Raw genomic sequence first — 24,940 nt, 5'->3', positions numbered from 1 at the left:
AGAGAAATAGCATTGTATTTGGTCAAACACCATTTTTGCTAAGAGCTGGCAGCAAGCTGATAGGTCTGCTGTTAGAACCAGTAAAGGCCACTTTACCACTCTTGCGTATAGCAGAATTACTTTGGCTTCCCTCCAAGCCTGAGGACTAGTGATGCACTGATATGACATTTTTTAGCCGATACCGATATCCAATATTTTCCTTACCAAAAAGATGCCGATTAGCGATATTGAAAATTAGCTGCCTGTTAGTACAGTTAAATAGTTAAAACGCACACGGACGCAGCGGTCTAAGGCATCACAGTGATAGGAATTCCTGAGGAATCCTTAATCCTTCCTGGGGTCCACACAGAACATGAAACATAATACAGAACTTTAATAGACAGGAACAGTTCAAGGACAGAACGACATCAATTAAAAATGAATAAAATAAAGCACATGTAGCCTACATATCAATACATACACACAAACTATCTAGGTCCAATAGGGGAGAGGCGTTGCTTTATCTGTTTTTGAAACTAGGTTTGCTGTTCATTTCAGCAATATGAGATGGAATGTAGTCATGTGTGAACTGGGAGTACAGGAGGGGACTGAGCACGCACCCCTGAGGGGCCCCTGTGTTGAGGATCAGCGTGGCGGATGTGTTGTTACCTACTCTTACCACCTGCGGGGCAGCCCGTCAGGAAGTCCAGCATCCAGTTGCAGAGGGAGGTGTTTAGTCCCAGGGTCCTTAGCTTAGTGATGATCTTTTTGGGTAATATGGTGTTGAACGCTGAGCTATTGTCAATGAACAGAATTCTCACATAGCTGTTCCCTTTGTCCAGATGGGAAAGGGCAGTGTGGAGTGCGATTGAGATTACGTCATCTGTGGATCTGTTGGGGTGGTATGCATTTGGAGTCGGTCTAGGGTTTCTGGCATGATGTTGATGTGAGCCATGACTAGCCTTTCAAAGAACTTCATGGCTACAGACATGAGTGCTATTTAATCCTAGAAATTTTTTTTAGTTTTAGGTCAGTTAGGATAACCACTTTATTTTACGAATGTGAAATGTCAGAATAATAGTAGAGAATTATTTATTTCAGCTTATATTTCTTTCATTACATTCCCAGTGGGTCAGAAGTTTACATACACTCAATTAGTATTTGGTAGCATTGCCTTTAAATTGTTTAACTTGGGTCAAACGTTTCGGGTAGCCTTCCACAAGCTTCCCACAACAAGTTGGGTGAATTTCTGGCCCCTTCATCCTGACAGAGCTGGTGTAACTGAGTCAGGTTTGTAGGCCTCCTTGCTCACACGCACTTTTTCAGTTCTGCCCACAAACGTTCTATATGATTGAGGTCTGGGCTTTGTGATGACCACTCCAATACCTCGACTTTGTTGTCCTTAAGCCATTTTGCCACAACCTTGGAAGTATGCTTGGGGTCATTGTCCATTTGGAAGACCCATTTGCGACCAAGCTTTAACTTCCTGACTGATGTCTTGAGATGTTGCTTCAATATAACCACGTAATATTCCTCCCTCATGATGCCATCTATTTTGTTAAGTGCACCAGTCCCTCTTGCAGCAAAGTACCCCCACAACATGATGCTGCCACCCCAGTGCTTCACGGTTGGGATGGTATTCTTCTGCTTGCAAGCCTCCCCCTTTTTCCTCCAAACATAACGATGGTCATTATGGCCAAACAGTTATATTTTTGTTTCATCAGACCAGAGGACATTTCTCCAAAACGTACGATCTTTGTCCCCATGTGTAGTTGCAAACCGTAACCTGGCTTTTTTATGGTGGATTTGGAGCAGGGGCTTCTTCCTTGCTGAGCGGCCTTTCAGGTTATGTCGACTCGTTTTACTGTGGATGTAGATACTTTTGTACCCGTTTCCTCCAGCATCTGCACAATGTCCTTTGCTGTTGTTCTGGGATTGATTTGCACTTTTCAAACCAAGGTAGGTACATCTCTAGGAGACAGAACACGTCCACCTTCCTGAGTGGTATGACGGCTGCATGGTCCCATGGTGTTTATACTTCCGTACTATTGATTGTACAGATGAACGTTTGGAAATTGCTACCAAGGATGATCCAGACTTTTGCAACAGTTTTTTTAAATGTACTTACTATTTCTTTCATTTACTTTTTTTCCCGAAAGCCGGCAATTGCCAGCTAACGGAAAAGCTGCAGCCTATTGGTTATGCAGCCTATTGGTTATGCAGCCTATTGGTTATGCAGCCTATTGGTTATGCAGCCTATTGGTTATGCAGCCTATCGGTTATGCAGCCTATCGGTTATGCAGCCTATCGGTTATGCAGCCTATCGGTTATGCAGCCTATCGGTTATGCAGCCTATCGGTTATGCAGCCTATCGGTTATGCAGCCTATCGGTTATGCAGCCTATCGGCTATGCAGCCTATCGGTTATGCAGCCTATCGGTTATGCAGCCTATCGGTTATGCAGCCTATCGGTTATGCAGCCTATCGGTTATGCAGCCTATCGGCTATGCAGCCTATCGGCTATGCAGCCTATCGGCTATGCAGCCTATCGGTTATGCAGCCTATCGGTTATGCAGCCTATCGGTTATGCAGCCTATCGGTTATGCAGCCTTATCGGTTATGCAGCCTTATCGGTTATCGGTTATGCAGCCTATCGGTTATGCAGCCTATCGGTTATGCAGCCTATCGGTTATGCAGCCTATCGGTTATGCAGCCTATCGGTTATGCAGCCTATCGGCTATGCAGACTATTGGTTATGCAGCCTATTGGTTATGCAGCCTATTGGTTATGCAGACTATCGGTTATGCCATTGCTTTTACCTCATCCTTTTCAACCATACACATTTTTATGGATTTCAGTTTTTACAGTAATTTTCTTAATGTGTGAATGCTTATTAGTAAAAGCAATTTCTTTGCAGTGTCTGGTTGTGTCCCATTATACACCACAGTCCAGAAAATATTATTTACATCTGTAACATATGAATCACTATGTAAGTTATTGTATGACCTCTTATACACTATATTAGGCCCAGCCTTTGGGACTTTGGTTTCCCTAGACATGGCTACTATATAGTGATTACTACATCCTATGGATCTGGATACTGCTTTAAAGCACATTTCTGCAGCATTAGTAAAGATGTGATCAATACATGATTGAATTCCTGTGCTGTTTGTAACTACCCTGGTAGATTGACTGATAACCTGAATCAGGTTGCATCCACGGGTTACATTTTTAATATTTTTCTTGAGTGGACACCTTAATGAATGCCAGTCAATATAGGTCACCCAGAAAATATACCTCTCTAACGATATCACATACATTATCAAGTATTTCACACATGATCCATATTCACTTGGTGGTCTAAAGCAATTTCCCACAAGGCTTTAGGTGAAGCAGGAGAACCTGTAGACATGTTACTAAAACAGCATTTGACAAGAGATCCTCAAAACTTTACGGGAATATGAATCTCAATATAAACAGCAACACCAACTCCATTGGCATTCCTGTCTTTTCTGTAGATGTTGTAACCATGTATTGCTATCGTGAAGGGTGTTATCTCAGTGTGTTTCAGAGATAGTCACTTTATGAATGTTATCTGTTGCTAGCAAGTTATTGATTTCTTGAGCCTTGTTTCTTAGCCTACAGTGCCTTCTGACAGTATTTACTCTGCTTGACTTTTTCCACATTTTGTTGTTACAACGTGGGATTTAAATTGACTTCATTGTCATTTTTTATCAACGATTCACACATAATATTCTGTAATGTCAAAGTGGAAGAAAAATTTGAACATTTGTTAAGAATGAATGAAAAATAAAATCTGTGTGTGTGTACTGCATCTTGATTAGATAAGTATTCAACCCTCTGAGTCAATACAGGTTAGAGTCACCTTTGGCCACGATTTACAGCTGTGAGTCTTTCTGGGTAGAGCTTTCCACGCCAGGATTGTGCAACATTTGCCCATTATTGTTTTCAAAATTCTTCCAAGCTCTGTCAAATTGGTTGTTTGTCATTGCTAGACACGTTGAGGTCATTGATTTTCAAGCAGATTTAGGTCTGAACTGTAACTCTGCCACTCAGGAACATTCACTCTTCTTCGTATGCAACTCCAGTGGACATTTGGCCTTGTGTTTTAGATTATTGTCCTGCTGAAAGGTGAATTTCTCTCCCAGTGTCTGGTGGAAAGCAGACTGAACCAGGTTTTCCTCTAGGATTTTGCATGTGCTTAGCTCTATTCAGTTTCTTTTTTATCCTGAAAAACTCCTCAGTCCTTAACCATTACAAGCATGCCCATAACATGCTGCACCACTATGCTTGAAAATGTAGAGAGTACTCAATAATGTGTTGTATTGGATTTGCCCCAAACATACAACTTTGTATTCAGGACAAAAAAATGAATTGCTTAGCCATTTTTTTTGCAGTATTACTTTAGTGCCTTGTTGCAAACGGGATGCATGTTTAGGAATATTTTTGTTCTGTACACGCTTCGTTTTCACTCTATCAGTCATATTAGTATTGTGGGACCCTACACCCCAACCCGAGCACTCTGTTCTGCCACCTCAGGTCTCCCACCCCTATGAGAGGGCAGCTCCTGCTCGGCCCTGTCCAAGATCTTGTTTTTCCTGGGACCCCAATGTTGAAGCTAGCTTTTCCTGAAGCTAGGACAGCAGAGTCCCTGCCCATCTTCCCCCTGAAGCTAGGACAGCAGAGTTCCTGCCCATCTTCCCCCCTGAAGCTAGGACAGCAGAGTCCCTGCCCATCTTCCCTTTGAAGCTAGGACAGCAGAGTCCCTGCCCATCTTCCCTTTGAAGCTAGGACAGCAGAGTCCCTGTCCATCTTCCCCCTGAAGCTGGGACAGCAGAGTCCCTGCCCATCTTCCCCCTGAAGCTGGGACAGCAGAGTCCCTGTCCATCTTCCCCCTGAAGCTGGGACAGCAGAGTCCCTGTCCATCTTCCCCCTGAAGCTAGGACAGCAGAGTTCCTGCCCATCTTCCCCCCTGAAGCTAGGACAGCAGAGTCCCTGCCCATCTTTCCTCTGAAGCTAGGACAGCAGAGTCCCTGCCCATCTTTCCTCTGAAGCTAGGACAGCAGAGTCCCTGCCCATCTTCCCCTGAAGCTAGGACAGCAGAGTCCCTGCCCATCTTCCCCCTGATGCTAGGACAGCAGAGTCCCTGCCCATCTTTCCTCTGAAGCTAGGACAGCAGAGTTCATGCCCATCTTTCCTCTGAAGCTAGGACAGCAGAGTCCCTGCCCATCTTTCCTCTGAAGCTAGGACAGCAGAGTCCCTGCCCATCTTCCCCCTGATGCTAGGACAGCAGAGTCCCTGCCCATCTTTCCCCTGAAGCTAGGACAGCAAACCGTAAGTCTCTCTGGATAAGTGTGTCTGCTAAATGACTCACTAACTGGAAGTCTGTCTGGATAAGAACGTCTGCTAAATGACTCACTAACTGGAAGTCTGTCTGGATAAGAACGTCTGCTAAATGACTCACTAAGTCTGCCTGTATAAGAACGTCTGCTAAATGACTCACTAACTAAGTCTCTCTGGATAAGAACAAAACGTCTGCTAAGTGACTCACTGACTGTAAGTCTCTCTGGATAAAAACGTCTGCTAAATGACTCACTAAGTCTCTCTGGACAAGAGTGTCTGCTAAATGACTCACTGACTATAAGTCTCTCTGGACAAGAACGTCTGCTAAATGACTCACTGACTAAGTCTCTCTGGATAAGAGCGTCTGCTAAATGACTCACTGACTGTAAGTCTCTCTGGACAAGAGTGTCTGCTAAATGACTCACTAACTGTAAGTCTGTCTGGATAAGAGCGTCTGCTAAATGACTCACTAACTGTAAGTCTGTCTGGATAAGAGCGTCTGCTAAATGACTCACTAACTGTCAGTCTGTCTGGATAAGAACGTCTGCTAAATGACTCACTGACTAAGTCTCTCTGGATAAGAACGTCTGCTAAATGACTCACTAACTGTCAGTCTGTCTGGATAAGAGCGTCTGCTAAATGACTCACTGACTAAGTCTCTCTGGATAAGAGTGTCTGCTAAATGACTCACTAACTGTAAGTCTCTCTGGATAAGAACGTCTGCTAAATGACTCACTAAGTCTCTCTGGACAAGAGTGTCTGCTAAATGACTCACTGACTATAAGTCTCTCTGGACAAGAACGTCTGCTAAATGACTCACTGACTAAGTCTCTCTGGATAAGAGCGTCTGCTAAATGACTCACTGACTAAGTCTCTCTGGACAAGAGTGTCTGCTAAATTACTCACTGACTATAAGTCTGTCTGGATAAGAACGTCTGCTAAATGACTCACTGACTATAAGTCTGTCTGGATAAGAACGTCTGCTAAATGACTGACATGTAAATGTACTAAATGGAGTAACTACCATGTTGTTGATCCTTCCTCGGTTTTCTATTACGGCCATTAAACCCTGGAACTGTTTTAAAGTCACCATTGGCCTCATGTTTTACCCATCTACCAATAGGTGCCCTTCTTTGCGAGGCCTTGGAAAACCTCCCTGGTCTTTGTGTTTGAATTTCACGTTTCAATCATGTTTAACATTATTATTCCATACAGAGTGAGTCCACAAAAATAATTATATGACTTGTTAAGCACAGTTTTCCTGTGCTCGTGCTCCAGGATAGCACAGCTGTTTTTCCCAAGGAACCGAGATGTTTCTCACCATAGAGCTACCGATGCTGACAGCTGGTGAAATGCCTAGGGAGGTCTGAAAGTTTTGTTTTGTCTCAAGTGGAGACCTTTGAGGACTTAGGGGAGGTGTGGCCCGATGGAACCGAGCCAGCCATAGATTTCATCGTGGCTGAGGAAGGCGCCGGAGTCTCAGACACTATACGGTCTGAAGATCTGAACCCGAAGGAGAATCCCCCTGGGTTGGAAATAGGGTATAGGACGAATGCGCGGCATCCTCAGAGGGTGGCAAAACTGATGTCTGGATTCCCAAAGAATCACAACCAGTTCCACATTGACCGCTGCCTCCAGCAGGTGACGTTGTTCCATTGCTGGATAGAAATCTGTGGCATCCAGTAGGTCCTCTAGAAGCGTCAGTCCATTTTCCACAGGCGGGGGAGATTTCCCCGGTGAGAGGTCCCTGTGAAGCACTGGCCAGTCGGTCAAAGACAGGGCAGTGAAACTCCTCTCAGCATATCAGAACAACGTTCAGCCTGAGGTGTAGAGAAGGAGAAGGTAGGTGGCCGTGGTTTCCCCAGCAAGTTGTGGAACGCTGCGATTTGCTTTTCTTAGGGTAGAAAGCTCAGTCCGATCGATAGTCCTCCTCAAGTAGGTCGTTGTTGCATTGAAAATCCGGTTGGTCCACAGTGTCCCGGAAAATAGCATAGCAAACACAACTCCTAGAACCCAGGAAGCATTCGCCTCCATGAGAAGATGCAGTCCCAAATCGGGAGAATCCAAGCAGATATCTTATTTTTATTTAACCAGGTAGGCCAGTTGAGAACAAGTTCTCATTTACAATTGCGACCTGGCCAAGATAAAGCAAAGCAGTGCGACAAAAAAAACATATTTGTTAGCTCGATGGCTAGCAGCTCTTTGAAAGTGTCAGCTCTAGCCTTTAGCTCAGTGCGGACTTTGCCTGTAATCCTTAGCTTCTGGTTGGGATATGTACGTACGGTCACTGTGGGCATGACGTCATCGATGAAGCAATTAATGAAGCCGGTGACTGATGTGGTACACTGCTCAATGATATTGAATGAATCCTGGAACATATTCCAGTCTTTGCTAGCGGAGCAGTCCTGTAGCTCAGCATCCACTTCATCGGAACACCTCTGTATTGAGCAAGTCACTAATACTTCCTGTGAGTTTTTTTTTCTTCTTTTTAGCAGGAAGCATGAGGATAGAGTTATGGTCGGATTTGCCAAGTAGAAGGTGAGGGAGAGCTTTGTATGTGTGGACTAAAGGTGATCTATGGTTGTTTTTTCACCTCTAGTTGCACAGGGGATATGAATGAAATCACCAGCCATAGGGGTGGCGCCACAGGATGTGCATTTTCTTGTTTGTGTGAATATGGAACCAAATACTACACTTTTTACTGCTTTAATACACATGTTGTGAATTTGTCCAAATACTTTTGGTTCCCTAAAATGGGGAGGACGATGTACAAAAAGAGCTTTGATTTCTAAACGTTCACCTGACATGTATTAAAATATTCTCAAATTAAAGCTGACAGTCTGCACTTTAACCTTTTATATTCTCAAATTAAAGCTGACAGTCTGCACTTTAACCTTTTATATTCTCTAATTAAAGCTGACAGTCTGCACTTTAACCTTTATATTCTCTAATTAAAGCTGACAGTCTGCACTTTAACCTTTATATTCTCTAATTAAAGCTGACAGTCTGCACTTTAACCTTTTATATTCTCTAATTAAAGCTGACAGTCTGCACTTTAACCTTTAATTTAAAATCCAAAGTGTTGGAGTACAGAGCCAAAACAAGAACAAAAATTGTCACTGTCCCAATACTGTTGGAGCTCACTATCTCTTCTCTGTTCTCTCCCTCCCTGCCGGTCTAGTTCTGCAGATGGTAAGTTCTTTCTGTGTGTGGTGCTGGAGCCTATATCATCAGTCTCTCGTCAGTAGATAAATAGCATCTTATGTTCTAGTGCATTTTTATAGTCTAATTCAGTGTTTTTTTGTGTGTGTGTGTGTGTGTGTGTGTGTGTGTGTGTGTGTGTGTGTGTGTGTGTGTGTGTGTGTGTGTGTGTGTGTGTGTTGAATGTTATACAACGGGGGGGTTCTGATCCTGAATGCTGATTGGTTAAAACTGCATTCCAGTCGGTCTCTATTCCACAAGTTACCACCGGCTAAATCTATGACGTTGAAATGCCTATTTACTCTGCTCCATCTGACTGCGCAATCCACTGTCTCATCAGCCCAGCCAGGCAATTTATACAACTTGAAACAGATCTCCACTATAAAAAAGCGTCTTGACATTATCTCACATTTCTTTTAGCCTAATATTTTGTTTTCAAAAGCGGAGATTTGTTTAAACCTTGCTGTCTGTCTCTCCGACGTATCCCACTTCTGACATGTGTTTAAATGGGCTCCCGAGTGACACAGCGGTCTAAGGCACTGTATCTCAGTGCTAGAGACGTCACTACAGACCCTGGTTCGATTCCAGGCTGTATCACAACCGGCCGTGATTGGGAGTCCCATAGGTCAGAGCACATTTGGCCCAGCGTTGTCCAGCTTTGGCCGGGGTAGGCCGTCATTGTAAATAAGAATTTGTTCTTAACTGACTTGCCCAATTAAATAAATGTTAAATAAATAATGTAAGATTTACCAAATTGCTTCAATGTTCAAATTTGATCTCCAGATGTCTGTGTCGTGATGAGACAGACAGGCAGGCAGCGTTTCCCAGCCAGTCGAAATCATGAATACGCTGTCATCATTTTTATGCATACAGTTCATTCGGAAAGTATTCAGACCCTTTTCCCACATTTTGTTATGTTACAGCCTTATACTAAAATGTATTAAATTATTTCTTTCCCTCATCAATCTACACACAATACCACATAATGACAAAGCGAGGACAGTTTTTTATTTTTTTTGTCATTTATAAAATGTAAAAAAAGCTACCTTATTTACAAGTATTCAGGACCTATGAGACTCACACCTGTCTTTATAATGTCTCACAGTTGACAGTGCATGTCAGCGCAAACACCAAGCCATGAGGTCGAAGGAATTGTCCGTAGAGCTCAGAGACAGGATTGTGTCGAGGTACAGATCTGGGGAAGGGTACCAAAACATTTCTGCAGCATTGAAGGTCCCCAAGAACACAGTGGCCTCCGAGAACACAGTGGTCTCCGAGAACACAGTGGCCTCCATTCTTAAAAAAATAAAAAGTTGATCCTTTTATTTAACTAGCCAAACCCAGATGACGCTAGGCCAATTGTGCTATGGGACTCCCAATCACAACCAGATATGATACAGCCTGGATCCGAACCAGGGACTGTAGTGATGTCTCTTGCATGTCTCTTGCACTGAGATGGCCGCGCCACTCAGGAGCCCTAATTCTTCAATTCTCCAATCCCATGTTTAAATGGAAGAAGTTTGGAACCACCAAGACTCTTAAGAGCTGGCCAACCGGACCAAACTGAGCAATTGGGGAGAAGGGCCTTGGTCAGGGAGGAGACCAAGAACCCGATGGTCTCTCTAACAGAGTTCCTATGTGGAGATGGGAGAACCTTCCAGAAGGACAACCCTCACTGCAGCATTCCACCAATCAGGCCTTTATGGTAGGGTGGCCAGACGGAAGCCACTCCTCAGTAAGGCCAGACAGAAGCCACTCCTAGACAGCCCGCTTGGAGTTTGACAAAAGGCACCTAAAGGACTCTCAGACCATGAGAAACAAGAAACTCTGCTCTGATGTAACCTTGATTGAAGTCTTTGGCCTGAATGCCAAGCGTCACGTCTGGAGGAAACAAGGCACCATCCCTACAGTGAAGCATGGTGGCAGCATCATGCAGTGGGGATGTTTTTCAGGGACTAGGAGACTAGTCAGGATTGAGGCAAATATGAAGGGAGCAAAGTACAGAGATGTCTGATGAAAACCTGCTCCAGAGATCTCAGGACCTCAGACTGGGGCAAAGGTTCACCTTCCAACACGACAACGACCCTAAGCAAACAGCCAAGACAATGCAGGAGTAGCTTCGGGACAAGTCTCTGAATGTCCTTGAGTGGCCCAGCCAGAGTCCATGCAGATACTTTGCTGTTATTCTGGCTGAACTTTCTGACGCGACTGTGAGTTAGCCTTATTTAGCTGGCTCGCTAGCAGGCAAGGGATAAGAACGTTGCCAGCAATGAAACTTTTAGAACGAACGACTGGGTCGCGTCCATAGATACAGAACGACTGGGTCGCGTCCATAGATACATTGGGCTCCAAAATTACTGGCACCCCTGACTGGCAATGCACAAACAATACTTAAACAAATATAAACAATATAATAATAGAGAGAGACTCAAAATACCAACATGTGAGAAATACTGTACTTTATGAATGTTTCAATGGAACCCAACAAAATACTTTTGATTTAATTTTTAAAAATCAATCTCCGCCAAATCAAGGTTTAACAATTAATTAACCCTTAAAGATTATTGTAAATAACATCTACCAAAATGAAACCACAAATTAAATTCCACTTATTTTAGTTTTTCTAAGTCTTAAGAAACTGTATTGAGCCATTACATCACTTCCTGTTTCACTAGGGTATCAAAATGAGGTAACACACATGCAATATCCCTTTGTCATCCAACATGACATGAAGAAAATAAAAGAACTGGCAGTTGAAAAGAGACAGATGGTCGTAGACCTTCATAAATCTGGTCATGGCTACAAGAAGATCCACAAACGATTGAATATACCACTGAGCCCTGTCAGGGCAATTATTAGAACATTCAAAAGATCACCGGGTTTGAAAAAGCACCATCAGACGCCACCTCCACAACCACAGGCTCTTTGGAAGGGTTGCCAGAAGAAAGCCCCATCAGACTCCACCTCCACAACCACAGGCTCTTTGGAAGGGTTGCCAGAAGAAAGCCCCATCAGACTCCACCTCCACAACCACAGGCTCTTTGGAAGGGTTGCCAGAAGAACAGAGATACAAGGAGAGGCATCTCATACCCACGGTGAAACAGAGATACAAGGAGAGGCACCTCATACCCACGGTGAAACAGAGATGCAACAAGGAGAGACACCTCATACCCACGGTGAAACAGAGATGCAAGGAGAGGCACCTCATACCCACGGTGAAACAGAGATACAAGGAGAGGCACCTCATACCCACGGTGAAACAGAGATACAAGGAGAGGCACCTCATACCCACGGTGAAACAGAGATGCAACAAGGAGAGACACCTCATACCCACGGTGAAACAGAGATGCAAGGAGAGGCACCTCATACCCACGGTGAAACAGAGATGCAACAAGGAGAGGCATCTCATACCCACGGTGAAACAGAGATGCAACAAGGAGAGGCATCTCATACCCACGGTGAAACAGAGATACAAGGAGAGGCACCTCATACCCACGGTGAAACAGAGATACAACAAGGAGAGACACCTCATACCCACGGTGAAACAGAGATGCAACAAGGAGAGGCACCTCATACCCACGGTGAAACAGAGATACAAGGAGAGACACCTCATACCCACGGTGAAACGGAGATGCAACAAGGAGAGTTATCTCATACCCACGGTGAAACAGAGATGCAACAAGGAGAGACACCTCATACCCACGGTGAAACAGAGATGCAACAAGGAGAGACACCTCATACCCACGGTGAAACAGAGATGCAACAAGGAGAGGCACCTCATACCCACGGTGAAACAGAGATGCAACAAGGAGAGTTATCTCATACCCACGGTGAAACAGATGCAACAAGGAGAGTTACCTCATACCCACGGTGAAACAGAGATACAACAAGGAGAGGTACCTCATACCCACGGTGAAACAGAGATGCAACAAGGAGAGTTACCTCATACCCACGGTGAAACAGAGATGCAACAAGGAGAGTTATCTCATACCCACGGTGAAATAGAGATGCAACAAGGAGAGTTACCTCATACCCACGGTGAAACAGAGATGCAACAAGGAGAGTTACCTCATACCCACGGTGAAACAGAGATGCAACAAGGAGAGTTACCTCATACCCACGGTGAAACAGAGATGCAACAAGGAGAGGCATCTCATACCCACGGTGAAACAGAGATACAAGGAGAGGCACCTCATACCCACGGTGAAACAGAGATACAAGGAGAGGCACCTCATACCCACGGTGAAACAGAGATACAACAAGGAGAGACACCTCATACCCACGGTGAAACAGAGATGCAACAAGGAGAGGCACCTCATACCCACGGTGAAACAGAGATACAGGAGAGACGGTGAAACAGAGATACAAGGAGAGTTATCTCATACCCACGGTGAAACAGAGATGCAACAAGGAGAGACACCTCATACCCACGGTGAAACGGAGATGCAACAAGGAGAGTTATCTCATACCCACGGTGAAACAGAGATGCAACAAGGAGAGACACCTCATACCCACGGTGAAACAGAGATGCAACAAGGAGAGAAACCTCATACCCACGGTGAAACAGAGATGCAACAAGGAGAGGCACCTCATACCCACGGTGAAATAGAGATGCAACAAGGAGAGACACCTCATACCCACGGTGAAACAGAGATGCAACAAGGAGAGTTATCTCATACCCACGGTGAAATAGAGATGCAACAAGGAGAGACACCTCATACCCACGGTGAAACAGAGATGCAACAAGGAAAGTCACCTCATACCCACGGTGAAACAGAGATGCAACAAGGAGAGTTATCTCATACCCACGGTGAAACAGAGATGCAACAAGGAGAGACACCTCATACCCACGGTGAAACAGAGATGCAACAAGGAGAGACACCTCATACCCACGGTGAAACAGAGATGCAACAAGGAGAGTTATATCATACCCACGGTGAAACAGAGATGCAACAAGGAGAGTTATCTCATACCCACGGTGAAATAGAGATGCAACAAGGAGAGACACCTCATACCCACGGTGAAACAGAGATGCAACAAGGAGAGTTATCTCATACCCACGGTGAAACAGAGATGCAACAAGGAGAGTTACCTCATACCCACGGTGAAACAGAGATGCAACAAGGAGAGTTATCTCATACCCACGGTGAAACAGAGATGCAACAAGGAGAGACACCACATACCCACGGTGAAACAGAGATGCAACAAGGAGAGACACCTCATACCCACGGTGAAACAGAGATGCAACAAGGAGAGACACCTCATACCCACGGTGAAACAGAGATGCAACAAGGAGAGACACCTCATACCCACGGTGAAACAGAGATACAACAAGGAGAGTTACCTCATACCCACGGTGAAATAGAGATGCATACCAGGAGAGACACCTCTTACCCACGGTGAAACAGAGATGCAACAAGGAGAGGCACCTCATACCCACGGTGAAACGGAGATGCAACAAGGAGAGACACCTCATACCCACGGTGAAACAGAGATACAACAAGGAGAGGTACCTCATACCCACGGTGAAATAGAGACACAACAAGGAGAGAAACCTCATACCCACGGTGAAACAGAGATGCAACAAGGAGAGTCACCTCATACCCACGGTGAAACAGAGATGCAAGGAGAGGCACCTCATACCCACGGTGAAACAGAGATGCAACAAGAAGAGACACCTCATACCCACGGTGAAACAGAGATGCAACAAGGAGAGGCACCTCATACCCACGGTGAAACATGGAGGGGGTCAGTGATGTTTTGGGGCTGTTTTAATTCCAGATGTCCAGGGACACTGTTTAAGATTGCTGGCACAATGAATTCCAGGCAATTTTGTCTGACAATCTGGTTGCCTCTGCCAGAAGGCTGGGACTTGGCCGTAGGTGGACATTCCAACAAGACAATGACCCGAAACATACCTCAAGATCCACACAAATGGTTCTTTGACAACAAAATCAATGTTCTGCCATCTGTCACCAGACCTCAATCCAATGGAAAACCTGTGGGCTGAGTGGAAGAGGGCAGTTGATAAGCACAAACCTGTGGGCTGAGTGGAAGAGGCCAGTTGATAAGCTCAAACCCAAGAATGTGAAGGATCTTGAAAGGATCTGCATAGAGGAATGGTCCAAAATCCCTCCAAATGTGTTCCTGAACCTTGTCAAACATCACAGGAAAAGACTCCATGCTGTTATCCTTACCAGAGGTGGTGGCACTAAGTACTAAATGAGGAGTACCAATAATTATCAAACCTTGATTTTGGTTAAATTTATTTTGTATTAAATAATTGAATGATTTTGGTTTGGTTCCATTGAAACATTAATAAAGTACAGTATTTCTCACGTTGGTATTTTGAGTTTCTCTATAATTATATTGTTTATATATTTTTGAAGTATTGTTTGTGCATTGCCAGTCAGGAGTGCCAGTAATTTTGGAGCCCGCTGTAGCTGAACAAAAGACTGAACGACTGGGTCGGGTCCATAGATACAGAACGACTGGGTCGGGTCCATAGATACAGAACGACTGGGTCGGGTCCATAGATACAGAACGACTGGGTCGGGTCCATAGATACAGAACGACTGGGTCGGGTCCATAGATACAGAACGACTGGGTCGGGTCCATAGATACAGAACGACTGGGTCGGGTCCATAGATACAGAACGACTGGGTCGGGTCCATAGATACAGAACGACTGGGTCGGGTCCATAGATACAGAACGACTGGGTCACGTCCATAGATACAGAACGACTGGGTCGGGTCCATAGATACAGAACGACTGGGTCGGGTCCATAGATACAGAACGACTGGGTCGGGTCCATAGATACAGAACAAAAAGACTGAACGACTGGGTCGCGTCTCTGGCAACCGAACCGGTAGAATAAACGACCAGGCGGCTTGGGTAGCAACCCTAGATTTGAGTCGGAACTATATATTGTGGAAGGATGAAATAGTATGAATAAATTAATATATGTAAATGATTTTAATATGTTGGTAACCCATTGTATAAATGTGATAATGCCCCACACCTCCTCCAAACACTGTCTTCTCGGGCATTATCAGTTAAATGTTTGTTCTCTCAGTTGTCCCAATGCTGTGTGAAGACGCACTGAATATCCCTCCCTGTCCAATGAATGTTGTGTTGTATAGCCTGTACATGTTATGTGTGGGTCTACTGCTATCCATTGCCATGGTTGTATACATTGCTATGGTGCTTTCCATTACAATGCGGGTGTTAAATATTAGTCTGGAATGCTGTTTTTCATTTAAAAGCGCTGCATAGTCAATCCAACATCTCCATTGGCCGTGCACTTTTTACAGATGTTGTAAAGGAAGTGACTTTCTGTTTATAAAGGATCTTCCTCCCCCACCTACGGTCAACAAATTAGGTTGAGTGATGCAGAGTTCCGCATTGTTACAAAATTAGGTAGGCTCACGCCGGTGCGGCGCGGAGCTCGATTTGGCCTCTGGAGGCTCCGTAATTGCGTCACACCCTCCGACCACATTTTCCACATTTTTGTTTTTAAGAAATGCAACATATACAATTTAGCTAGCTAGACAAAAACCAGCAACAACGCATCAATTGGCTTTTAGTGTGAAATTGTGATATTAACTATTGCTACATCAGCCCTGCTAAATATATTTGCTTTGATTGAAAATCTGCTGTTTCTCTGTGCCATAGGTTGACTGCATCCATTCTTCTTTGCTGAAGTGTACTCTATAGTATAACCATCTCATCAATGGAGAGTGAGTGAGAGTGAGAGTGAGTGAGAGTGAGAGAGAGTGAGAGTGAGAGAGAGTGAGAGAGAGTGAGAGAGAGTGAGAGAGAGTGAGAGTGAGTGAGAGTGAGTGAGTGAGTGAGTGAGTGAGTGAGTGAGTGAGTGAGTGAGACCAGATAGGACAGACTGACCCTAGATCCCCAGCGCATAGATACTGTGACTGTGGTCTCCTTCGGTCTCTCCCTCAGGGTGGCACGGTGATCGGCAGTGCTCGTTGTAAGGTCTTCACCACGCGGGACGGTCGCCTGGCAGCAGCCTTTAACCTGGTGAGGAGAGGCATCGCCAATCTGTGTGTGTGTGGAGGAGACGGCAGCCTCACCGGAGCTAACATCTTCAGGACCGAGTGGACTGGACTGCTGGCCGAACTGGTTCAGAAAGGTACACACACACACACACACACACACACACACACACACACACACACACACACACTCTCTCTCTCTTAATGAAATACTTATTCTGTAATGAACACATTATGCTTTATAGATTCTTGGCTTTTCCAAGTCTTTCCACCATATTTTGGGTTAGGATATGGCATCCAGTATTTTTACTGTGTGTGTGTGTGTGTGTGTGTGTGTGTGTGCGCCCTGCAGGCCGGATCACCGACACCCTAGCGAAGCAGCATGATCACCTGAACATCGTAGGGTTGGTTGGATCCATAGACAACGACTTCTGTGGGACAGACATGACCATAGGAGCTGACTCCGCCCTGCATCGCATCATGGAGATAGTGGACGCCATCACTACCACCGCACAGAGGTACACAGTTCAATCAGTTTACATGTCACTTAACAGGTGCTCTTATCCAGAGAGACTTACCACAGCACAGGTCTAGGACTGTGGGACAACAGGTCTAGGACTGTGGGACAACACGGGTCTGGGACTGGGTCTAGGACTGTGGGACAACAGGTCTAGGACAACACAGGTCTAGGACTGTGGGACAACAGGTCTAGGACTGTGGGACAACAGGTCTAGGACAACACAGGTCTAGGACTGTGGGACAACAGGTCTAGGACTGTGGGACAACAGGTCTAGGACTGTGGGACAACAGGTCTAGGACTGGGTCTAGGACTGTGGGACAACATGGGTCTAGGACTGTGGGACAGCACAGGTCTAGGACAACACAGGTCTAGGACTGTGGGACAACACAGGTCTGGGACTGTGGGACAACACGGGTCTGGGACTGTGGGACAACACGGGTCTGGGACTGTGGGACAACACAGGTCTGGGACTGTGGGACAACACAGGTCTGGGACTGTGGGACAACACAGGTCTAGGACTGTGGGACAACACAGGTCTAGGACTGGGTCTAGGACTGTGGGACAACACAGGTCTAGGACTGTGGGACAACACAGGTCTAGGACTGTGGGACAGCACAGGTCTGGGACTGTGGGACAACACGGGTCTGGGACTGTGGGACAACACGGGTCTGGGACTGTGGGACAACACGGGTCTGGGACTGTGGGACAACACGGGTCTGGGACTGTGGGACAACACGGGTCTGGGACTGTGGGACAACACGGGTCTGGGACTGTGGGACAACACAGGTCTGGGACTGTGGGACAACACAGGTCTGGGACTGTGGGACAACACAGGTCTGGGACTGTGGGACAACACAGGTCTGGGACTGTGGGACAACACAGGTCTGGGACTGTGGGACAACACAGGTCTGGGACTGTGGGACAACACAGGTCTGGGACTGTGGGACAACACAGGTCTGGGACTGTGGGACAACACAGGTCTGGGACTGTGGGACAACACAGGTCTGGGACTGTGGGACAACACAGGTCTGGGACTGTGGGACAACACAGGTCTGGGACTGTGGGACAACACAGGTCTAGGACTGGGGGACAACACAGGTCTAGGACTGGGTCTAGGACTGTGGGACAACACAGGTCTAGGACTGTGGGACAACACAGGTCTAGGACTGTGGGACAACACAGGTCTAGGACTGTGGGACAACACAGGTCTAGGACTGTGGGACAACACAGGTCTAGGACTGTGGGACAACACAGGTCTAGGACTGTGGGACAACACAGGTCTAGGACTGTGGGACAACACAGGTCTAGGACTGTGGGACAACACAGGTCTAGGACTGTGGGACAACACAGGTCTAGGACTGTGGGACAACACGGGTCTGGGACTGTGGGACAACACGGGTCTAGGACTGTGGGACAACACGGGTCTGGGACTGTGGGACAACACGGGTCTGGGACTGTGGGACAACACGGGTCTGGGACTGTGGGACAACACGGGTCTGGGACTGTGGGACAACACGGGTCTGGGACTGTGGGACAACACGGGTCTGGGACTGTGGGACAACACGGGTCTGGGACTGTGGGACAACACGGGTCTGGGACTGTGGGACAACACGGGTCTGGGACTGTGGGACAACACGGGTCTGGGACTGTGGGACAACACGGGTCTGGGACTGTGGGACAACACGGGTCTGGGACTGTGGGACAACACGGGTCTGGGACTGTGGGACAACACGGGTCTAGGACTGGGTCTAGGACTGTGGGACAGCACGGGTCTAGGACTGGGTCTAGGACTGTGGGACAACACAGGTCTAGGACTGTGGGACAACACGGGTCTAGGACTGTGGGACAACACGGGTCTAGGACTGTGGGACAACACGGGTCTAGGACTGTGGGACAACACGGGTCTAGGACTGTGGGACAACACGGGTCTAGGACTGTGGGACAACACGGGTCTAGGACTGTGCATCCTATAAACAGGGTTCATACCAACATTGGCAAGTTAAATTCAAGGACTTTCGGGGACTTTTTCAAACATTTCATTGTAATTTTCTTCAATGTTTTATAATGTATATAATTGTACATACAGGGCCTAATATAGAACCCCGCCCCCCAAAATAAAAACATGCAACAATTGTCCAATAGAAAGCAACCACTTCATGAATAATTGTGTTTTTAGGCGTTTCCAATGCATGGATATTCAAATTATTATTACATTCTAAAATATGTGACAACATTTTTCTGTGGCCTTATGTGGCTAATGCAGGCACACTTAATAAAGCTGTGAATAGTCTGACTACCCTGAGACAAGGCTGAGTCTAGTCCCGGCATTAAAACCTCTTAGGATCCCTAGTGATATTATATTATTATTATTATATTATTATATATTATCCCTTCCCGCTCAGATCCCGGTAACGAGATTGATTTGACAACAGCCAGTGAAATTGCAGTGCGCCAAATTCAAAAACAGAAATACTCATAATACAAATTCATAAACCATGCAAGTGTTATACATCAAAATAAAGCTTAACTTCTTGTTAATCCGGCCGCCGTGTCAAAACATTACTGTGTAAGCAGACTATGCGATTATCTGAGGACAGCGCCCCGCATACAATCACATGAAAATCAGATTTCAACCAGGCAGGTGCGCGACACAAGTCAGAAATAGCGATATATTTAATGCCTTTGAAGATCTTCTTCTGTTGGCACTCCAAAATGTCCCAGAAACATCACAAATGGTCCTTTTGTTCGATAAATTCCTTCTTTATATCCCAAAAATGTCAATTTATTTGGCGGTTTCAACTCGCCCAACATGCCTACAAAGTATCTAAACTTGGTCCAACCATTTCAAACAACGTTCCTAATCCAACCTTACGTAAATAATCGATCAAATTGCAGACGGGATATGTGGTCCTTCTGTAGCTCAGTTGGTAGAGCATGGCGCTTGTAACGCCAGGGTAGTGGGTTCGATTCCCGGGACCACCCATACGTAGAATGTATGCACACATGACTGTAAGTCGCTTTGGATAAAAGCGTCTGCTAAATGGCATATATTATTATATTATACTGTGTTCAATATGGGAAAAAACAACATGCAGGTCAAAAGACTTGAGTCCATCTGAGTGACACATGGAAAGAACAGGACTACTTCTTCATTTCTCAAAAGAAAAACATCAACCAATTTCTAAAGACTGTTGACATCTAGTGGAAGCCCTAGGAACTGCAAGCAGGTTCCTCATAAATAGGGATTCCCATAGAAAACGAAATTGAAAACAGTGACCTAAAAAAAAAGTTTCCCTGGATGGTTTGTCCTCGGGGTTTCGCCTGCCAAATCAGTTCTGTTATACTCACAGACATTATTTTAACAGTTTTAGAAACTTTAGAGTGTTTTTGATCCAAATCTACTAATAATATGCATATCCTAGCTTCTGGGCCTGAGTAAAAGGCAGTTTACTTTGGGCACCCTTTTCATCCGAACTTGGAAATAGTGCCCCCTAGCCCAAAGAGGTTAAAACAAATGCCTTATTTACATAAGTATTCAGACCCTTTGCTATGAGACTTGAAATTGAGCTCAGGTGTATCCTGTGGGACAGCACAGGTCCATTGATCATCCTTGAGATGTTTCTACAATGAGATTGAGTCGAACTGTGGTAAATTCAATTGATTGGACATGATTTGGAAAGGCAGTTGACAGTGCATGTCAGAGCAAAAACCAAGCCAAGAGGTCGAAGGAATTGTCCGTAGAGCTCAGAGACAGGATTGTATCGTGGCACAGATCTGGGGAAGGATACCAAAACATTTCTGCAGCATTGAAAGTAAAGTGACGAGACAATCATGATATATAATAAACAGAGTAGCAGCAGCGTGTGTAAGTTCAACTCTTCAATTCAATGACAACATTAATGTGGTTTGTACTAAATTGCTTTTAAAATCAGTTCTGAGTAAAGAGTTTATTTTACAGCCACCAGCGTGCATTTGTCCTGGAGGTCATGGGACGTCACTGTGGGTAAGTTAAGTTCCACACGTTAATGTTGTGTTATTTTAGGGTCGTTGTTATGTATGACTGTGTCCTCTGTGACCTCTTTAAAACAGGCCATTCCATTAACGTTCTCTCTCCACAGGTATCTAGCGTTGGTGTCTGCTCTGGCCTCCGGAGCAGACTGGCTCTTCATCCCAGAGGCTCCACCATTAGAGGGCTGGGAGGACCACATGTGTGCCCGCCTGGAGCATGTGAGACTGGGACTAGTTCTATATTCTATACTGTTCTATCCTGTTCTGTTTTATTCTATACTGTTCTATCCTGTTCTATTTTATCCTATCCTATCCTGTTCTATTTTATTCTATACTGTTCTATCCTATCCTGTTCTATTTTATTCTATACTGTTCTATCCTGTTCTATTTTATTCTATACTGTTCTATCCTATCCTGTTCTATTTTATTCTATACTGTTATATCCTATCCTGTTCTATTTTATTCTATTTTATTATATTCTACACGGAACAAATTGATGCAACCATTTCTAATATTTTACTCAGTTACAGTTCATATCAGAAAATGGGTCAATTTTTTAAAATTCATTAGACCCTAATCTATGGATTTCACATGACTGGGCAGGGGCGTAGCCATTGGTGAGCCAGGCCCAGCCAATCGGAATGAGTTTTTTCCCCACAAAGGGGCCATATTACAGACAGAAATACTCGTCCTCAAAATGTCTTGGATTTTCCTTTTCAGATCATGAAACATGAGACCAACACTTATTACATCAATCAAATGTATTTATACTGCCTTTTTAACATCATGTCACTAAGTGATATACAGAATCACAGCCTAAAACCGCAACCAATGCAGATGTAGAAGCACGGTTGCTAGGAAAAACTCCCTAGAAAGGCAGGAACCTAGGAAGAAACCTAGAGAGGAACCAGGCTATGAGGGGTGGCCAGTCCTCTTCTGGCTGTGCCGGGTGGAGATTATAACAACATGGCCAAGATGTTCAAATGTTCATAGATGACCAGCAGGAGATTATAACAGAACATGGCCAAGATGTTCAAATGTTCATAGATGACCAGCAGGAGATTATAACAGAACATGGCCAAGATGTTCAAATGTTCATAGATGACCAGCAGGAGATTATAACAGAACATGGCCAAGATGTTCAAATGTTCATAGATGACCAGCAGGAGATTATAACAGAACATGGCCAAGATGTTCAAACGTTCGTAGATGACCAGCAGGAGATTATAACAGAACATGGCCAAGATGTTCAAATGTTCATAGATGACCAGCAGGAGATTATAACAGAACATGGCCAAGATGTTCAAATGTTCATAGATGACCAGCAGGAGATTATAACAGAACATGGCCAAGATGTTCAAATGTTCATAGATGACCAGCAGGAGATTATAACAGAACATGGCCAAGATGTTCAAATGTTCATAGATGACCAGCAGGAGATTATAACAGAACATGGCCAAGATGTTCAAATGTTCATAGATGACCAGCAGGAGATTATAACAGAACATGGCCAAGATGTTCAAACGTTCGTAGATGACCAGCAGGAGATTATAACAGAACATGGCCAAGATGTTCAAATGTTCATAGATGACCAGCAGGAGATTATAACAGAACATGGCCAAGATGTTCAAACGTTCGTAGATGACCAACAGGGTCAAATAATAATAATCACAGTGGTTGTCGAGGGTGCAACAGGTCAGCACCTCGGGAGTAAATGTCAGTTGGCTTTTCATAGCTGAACATTCAGAGGTCGAGAGAGAGAGAGAGAGGGAGGGAGAGAGAGGGAACACATTTACACATTTACACAGGACACCAGATAAGACGACATAATTACACCACATAGAACAGACTGACCCCAGCCCCCCGGCACATTGACTATAGCAGCATAGATACTGGAGGCTGAGATGGGGGTGGGGGTCGGGGGAAACTGTGGCTCCGGCCAACCAGGCAGGATATCACCACACCCACTTTGCCAAAGCACAGTACCCACACCACTAGATGGATATCAACAGACCACCATCTGACTACCCTGAGACCAGGCTGAGTATAGACCCCACACCACTAGAGGGATATCAACAGACCACCATCTGACTACCCTGAGACCAGGCTGAGTCTAGTCCCAACACCACTAGATGGATATCAACAGACCACCATCTGACTACCCTGAGACCAGGCTGAGTATAGCCCCCACACCACTAGAGGGATATCAACAGACCACCATCTGACTACCCTGAGACCAGGCTGAGTATAGCCCCCACACCACTAGAGGGATATCAACAGACCACCATCTGACTACCCTGAGACCAGGCTGAGTCTAGTCCCCACACCACTAGAGGGATATCAACAGACCACCATCTGACTACCCTGAGACCAGGCTGAGTCTAGTCCCAACACCACTAGATGGATATCAACAGACCACCATCTGACTACCCTGAGACCAGGCTGAGTCTAGTCCCCACACCACTAGATGGATATCAACAGACCACCATCTGACTACCCTGAGACCAGGCTGAGTATAGCCCCCACACCACTAGATGGATATCAACAGACCACCATCTGACTACCCTGAGACCAGGCTGAGTATAGCCCCCACACCACTAGATGGATATCAACAGACCACCATCTGACTACCCTGAGACCAGGCTGAGTCTAGTCCCCACACCACTAGATGGATATCAACAGACCACCATCTGACTACCCTGAGACCAGGCTGAGTCTAGCCCCCACACCACTAGATGGATATCAACAGACCACCATCTGACTACCCTGAGACCAGGGTGAGTATAGCCCCCACACCACTAGATGGATATCAACAGACCACCATCTGACTACCCTGAGACAAGGCTGAGTCTAGTCCCCACACCACTAGATGGATATCAACAGACCACCATCTGACTACCCTGAGACCAGGCTGAGTATAGCCCCCACACCACTAGATGGATATCAACAGACCACCATCTGACTACCCTGAGACCAGGGTGAGTATAGCCCCCACACCACTAGATGGATATCAACAGACCACCATCTGACTACCCTGAGACAAGGCTGAGTCTAGTCCCCACACCACTAGATGGATATCAACAGACCACCATCTGACTACCCTGAGACCAGGCTGAGTTTAGTCCCCACACCACTAGATGGATATCAACAGACCACCATCTGACTACCCTGAGACCAGGCTGAGTCTAGTCCCCACACCACTAGATGGATATCAACAGACCACCATCTGACTACCCTGAGACCAGGGTGAGTATAGCCCCCACACCACTAGATGGATATCAACAGACCACCATCTGACTACCCTGAGACAAGGCTGAGTTTAGCCCAGGAAGATCTCCTCCACCGCAGGAGCCCGAGGGGGCGCAAAACTGGACAGGAAGATCACGTCTGTGACTCAACCCACTCAAGTGTCGCACCCCTCCTAGGGACGACATGGAAGAGTACCAGAAAGCCAGTGACTCAGCCCGTGTAATAGGGTTAGAGGCAGAGAATCCCAGCGGAGAGAGGGGAACCGGCCAGGCAGAGTCATCAAGAGTGGTTAGTTACTCCAGTGCCTTGCCATTCACCTTCACACCCCTGGGCCAGACTACACTCAATCATAGGACCTACTGAAGAGATGAGTCTTCAATAGAGACTTAAAGGTTGAGACCGAGTCTGCGTCTCTCACATGGGTAGGCAGACCATTCCATAAAAATGGAGCTCTAGAGGAGAAAGCCCTGCCTCCAGCAGTTTGCTTAGAAATTCTAGGGACAATTAGGAGGCCTGCGTCTTGAAACCGTAGTGTAGGTATGTACTGCAGGACCAAATCAGAGAGACAGGTCGGAGCAAGCCCATGTAATGCTTTGTAGGTTAGCAGT

General features: G+C 45.7%; 1 protein-coding gene across 1 annotated transcript in view; it reads left to right on the top strand.

Annotated features, from left to right (window-relative positions):
• The window catches only part of pfkla (phosphofructokinase, liver a), a 72,049-nt gene that overhangs the window by 13,426 nt on the left and 33,683 nt on the right, over nt 1-24,940 (top strand). The window contains 4 exon segments of the mRNA XM_052523299.1: nt 16,503-16,692; nt 16,908-17,073; nt 21,034-21,078; nt 21,194-21,302. Of these exon segments, the coding sequence (XP_052379259.1) occupies nt 16,503-16,692; nt 16,908-17,073; nt 21,034-21,078; nt 21,194-21,302 (510 nt within the window).

Source organism: Oncorhynchus keta, chromosome 7 (genome assembly GCF_023373465.1).
Source record: "Oncorhynchus keta strain PuntledgeMale-10-30-2019 chromosome 7, Oket_V2, whole genome shotgun sequence".
Lineage (NCBI taxonomy): Eukaryota > Metazoa > Chordata > Actinopteri > Salmoniformes > Salmonidae > Oncorhynchus > Oncorhynchus keta.
The sequence above is the reverse complement of the archived record's forward strand: the minus strand, read 5'-3'. Positions and strand labels throughout refer to the sequence as shown.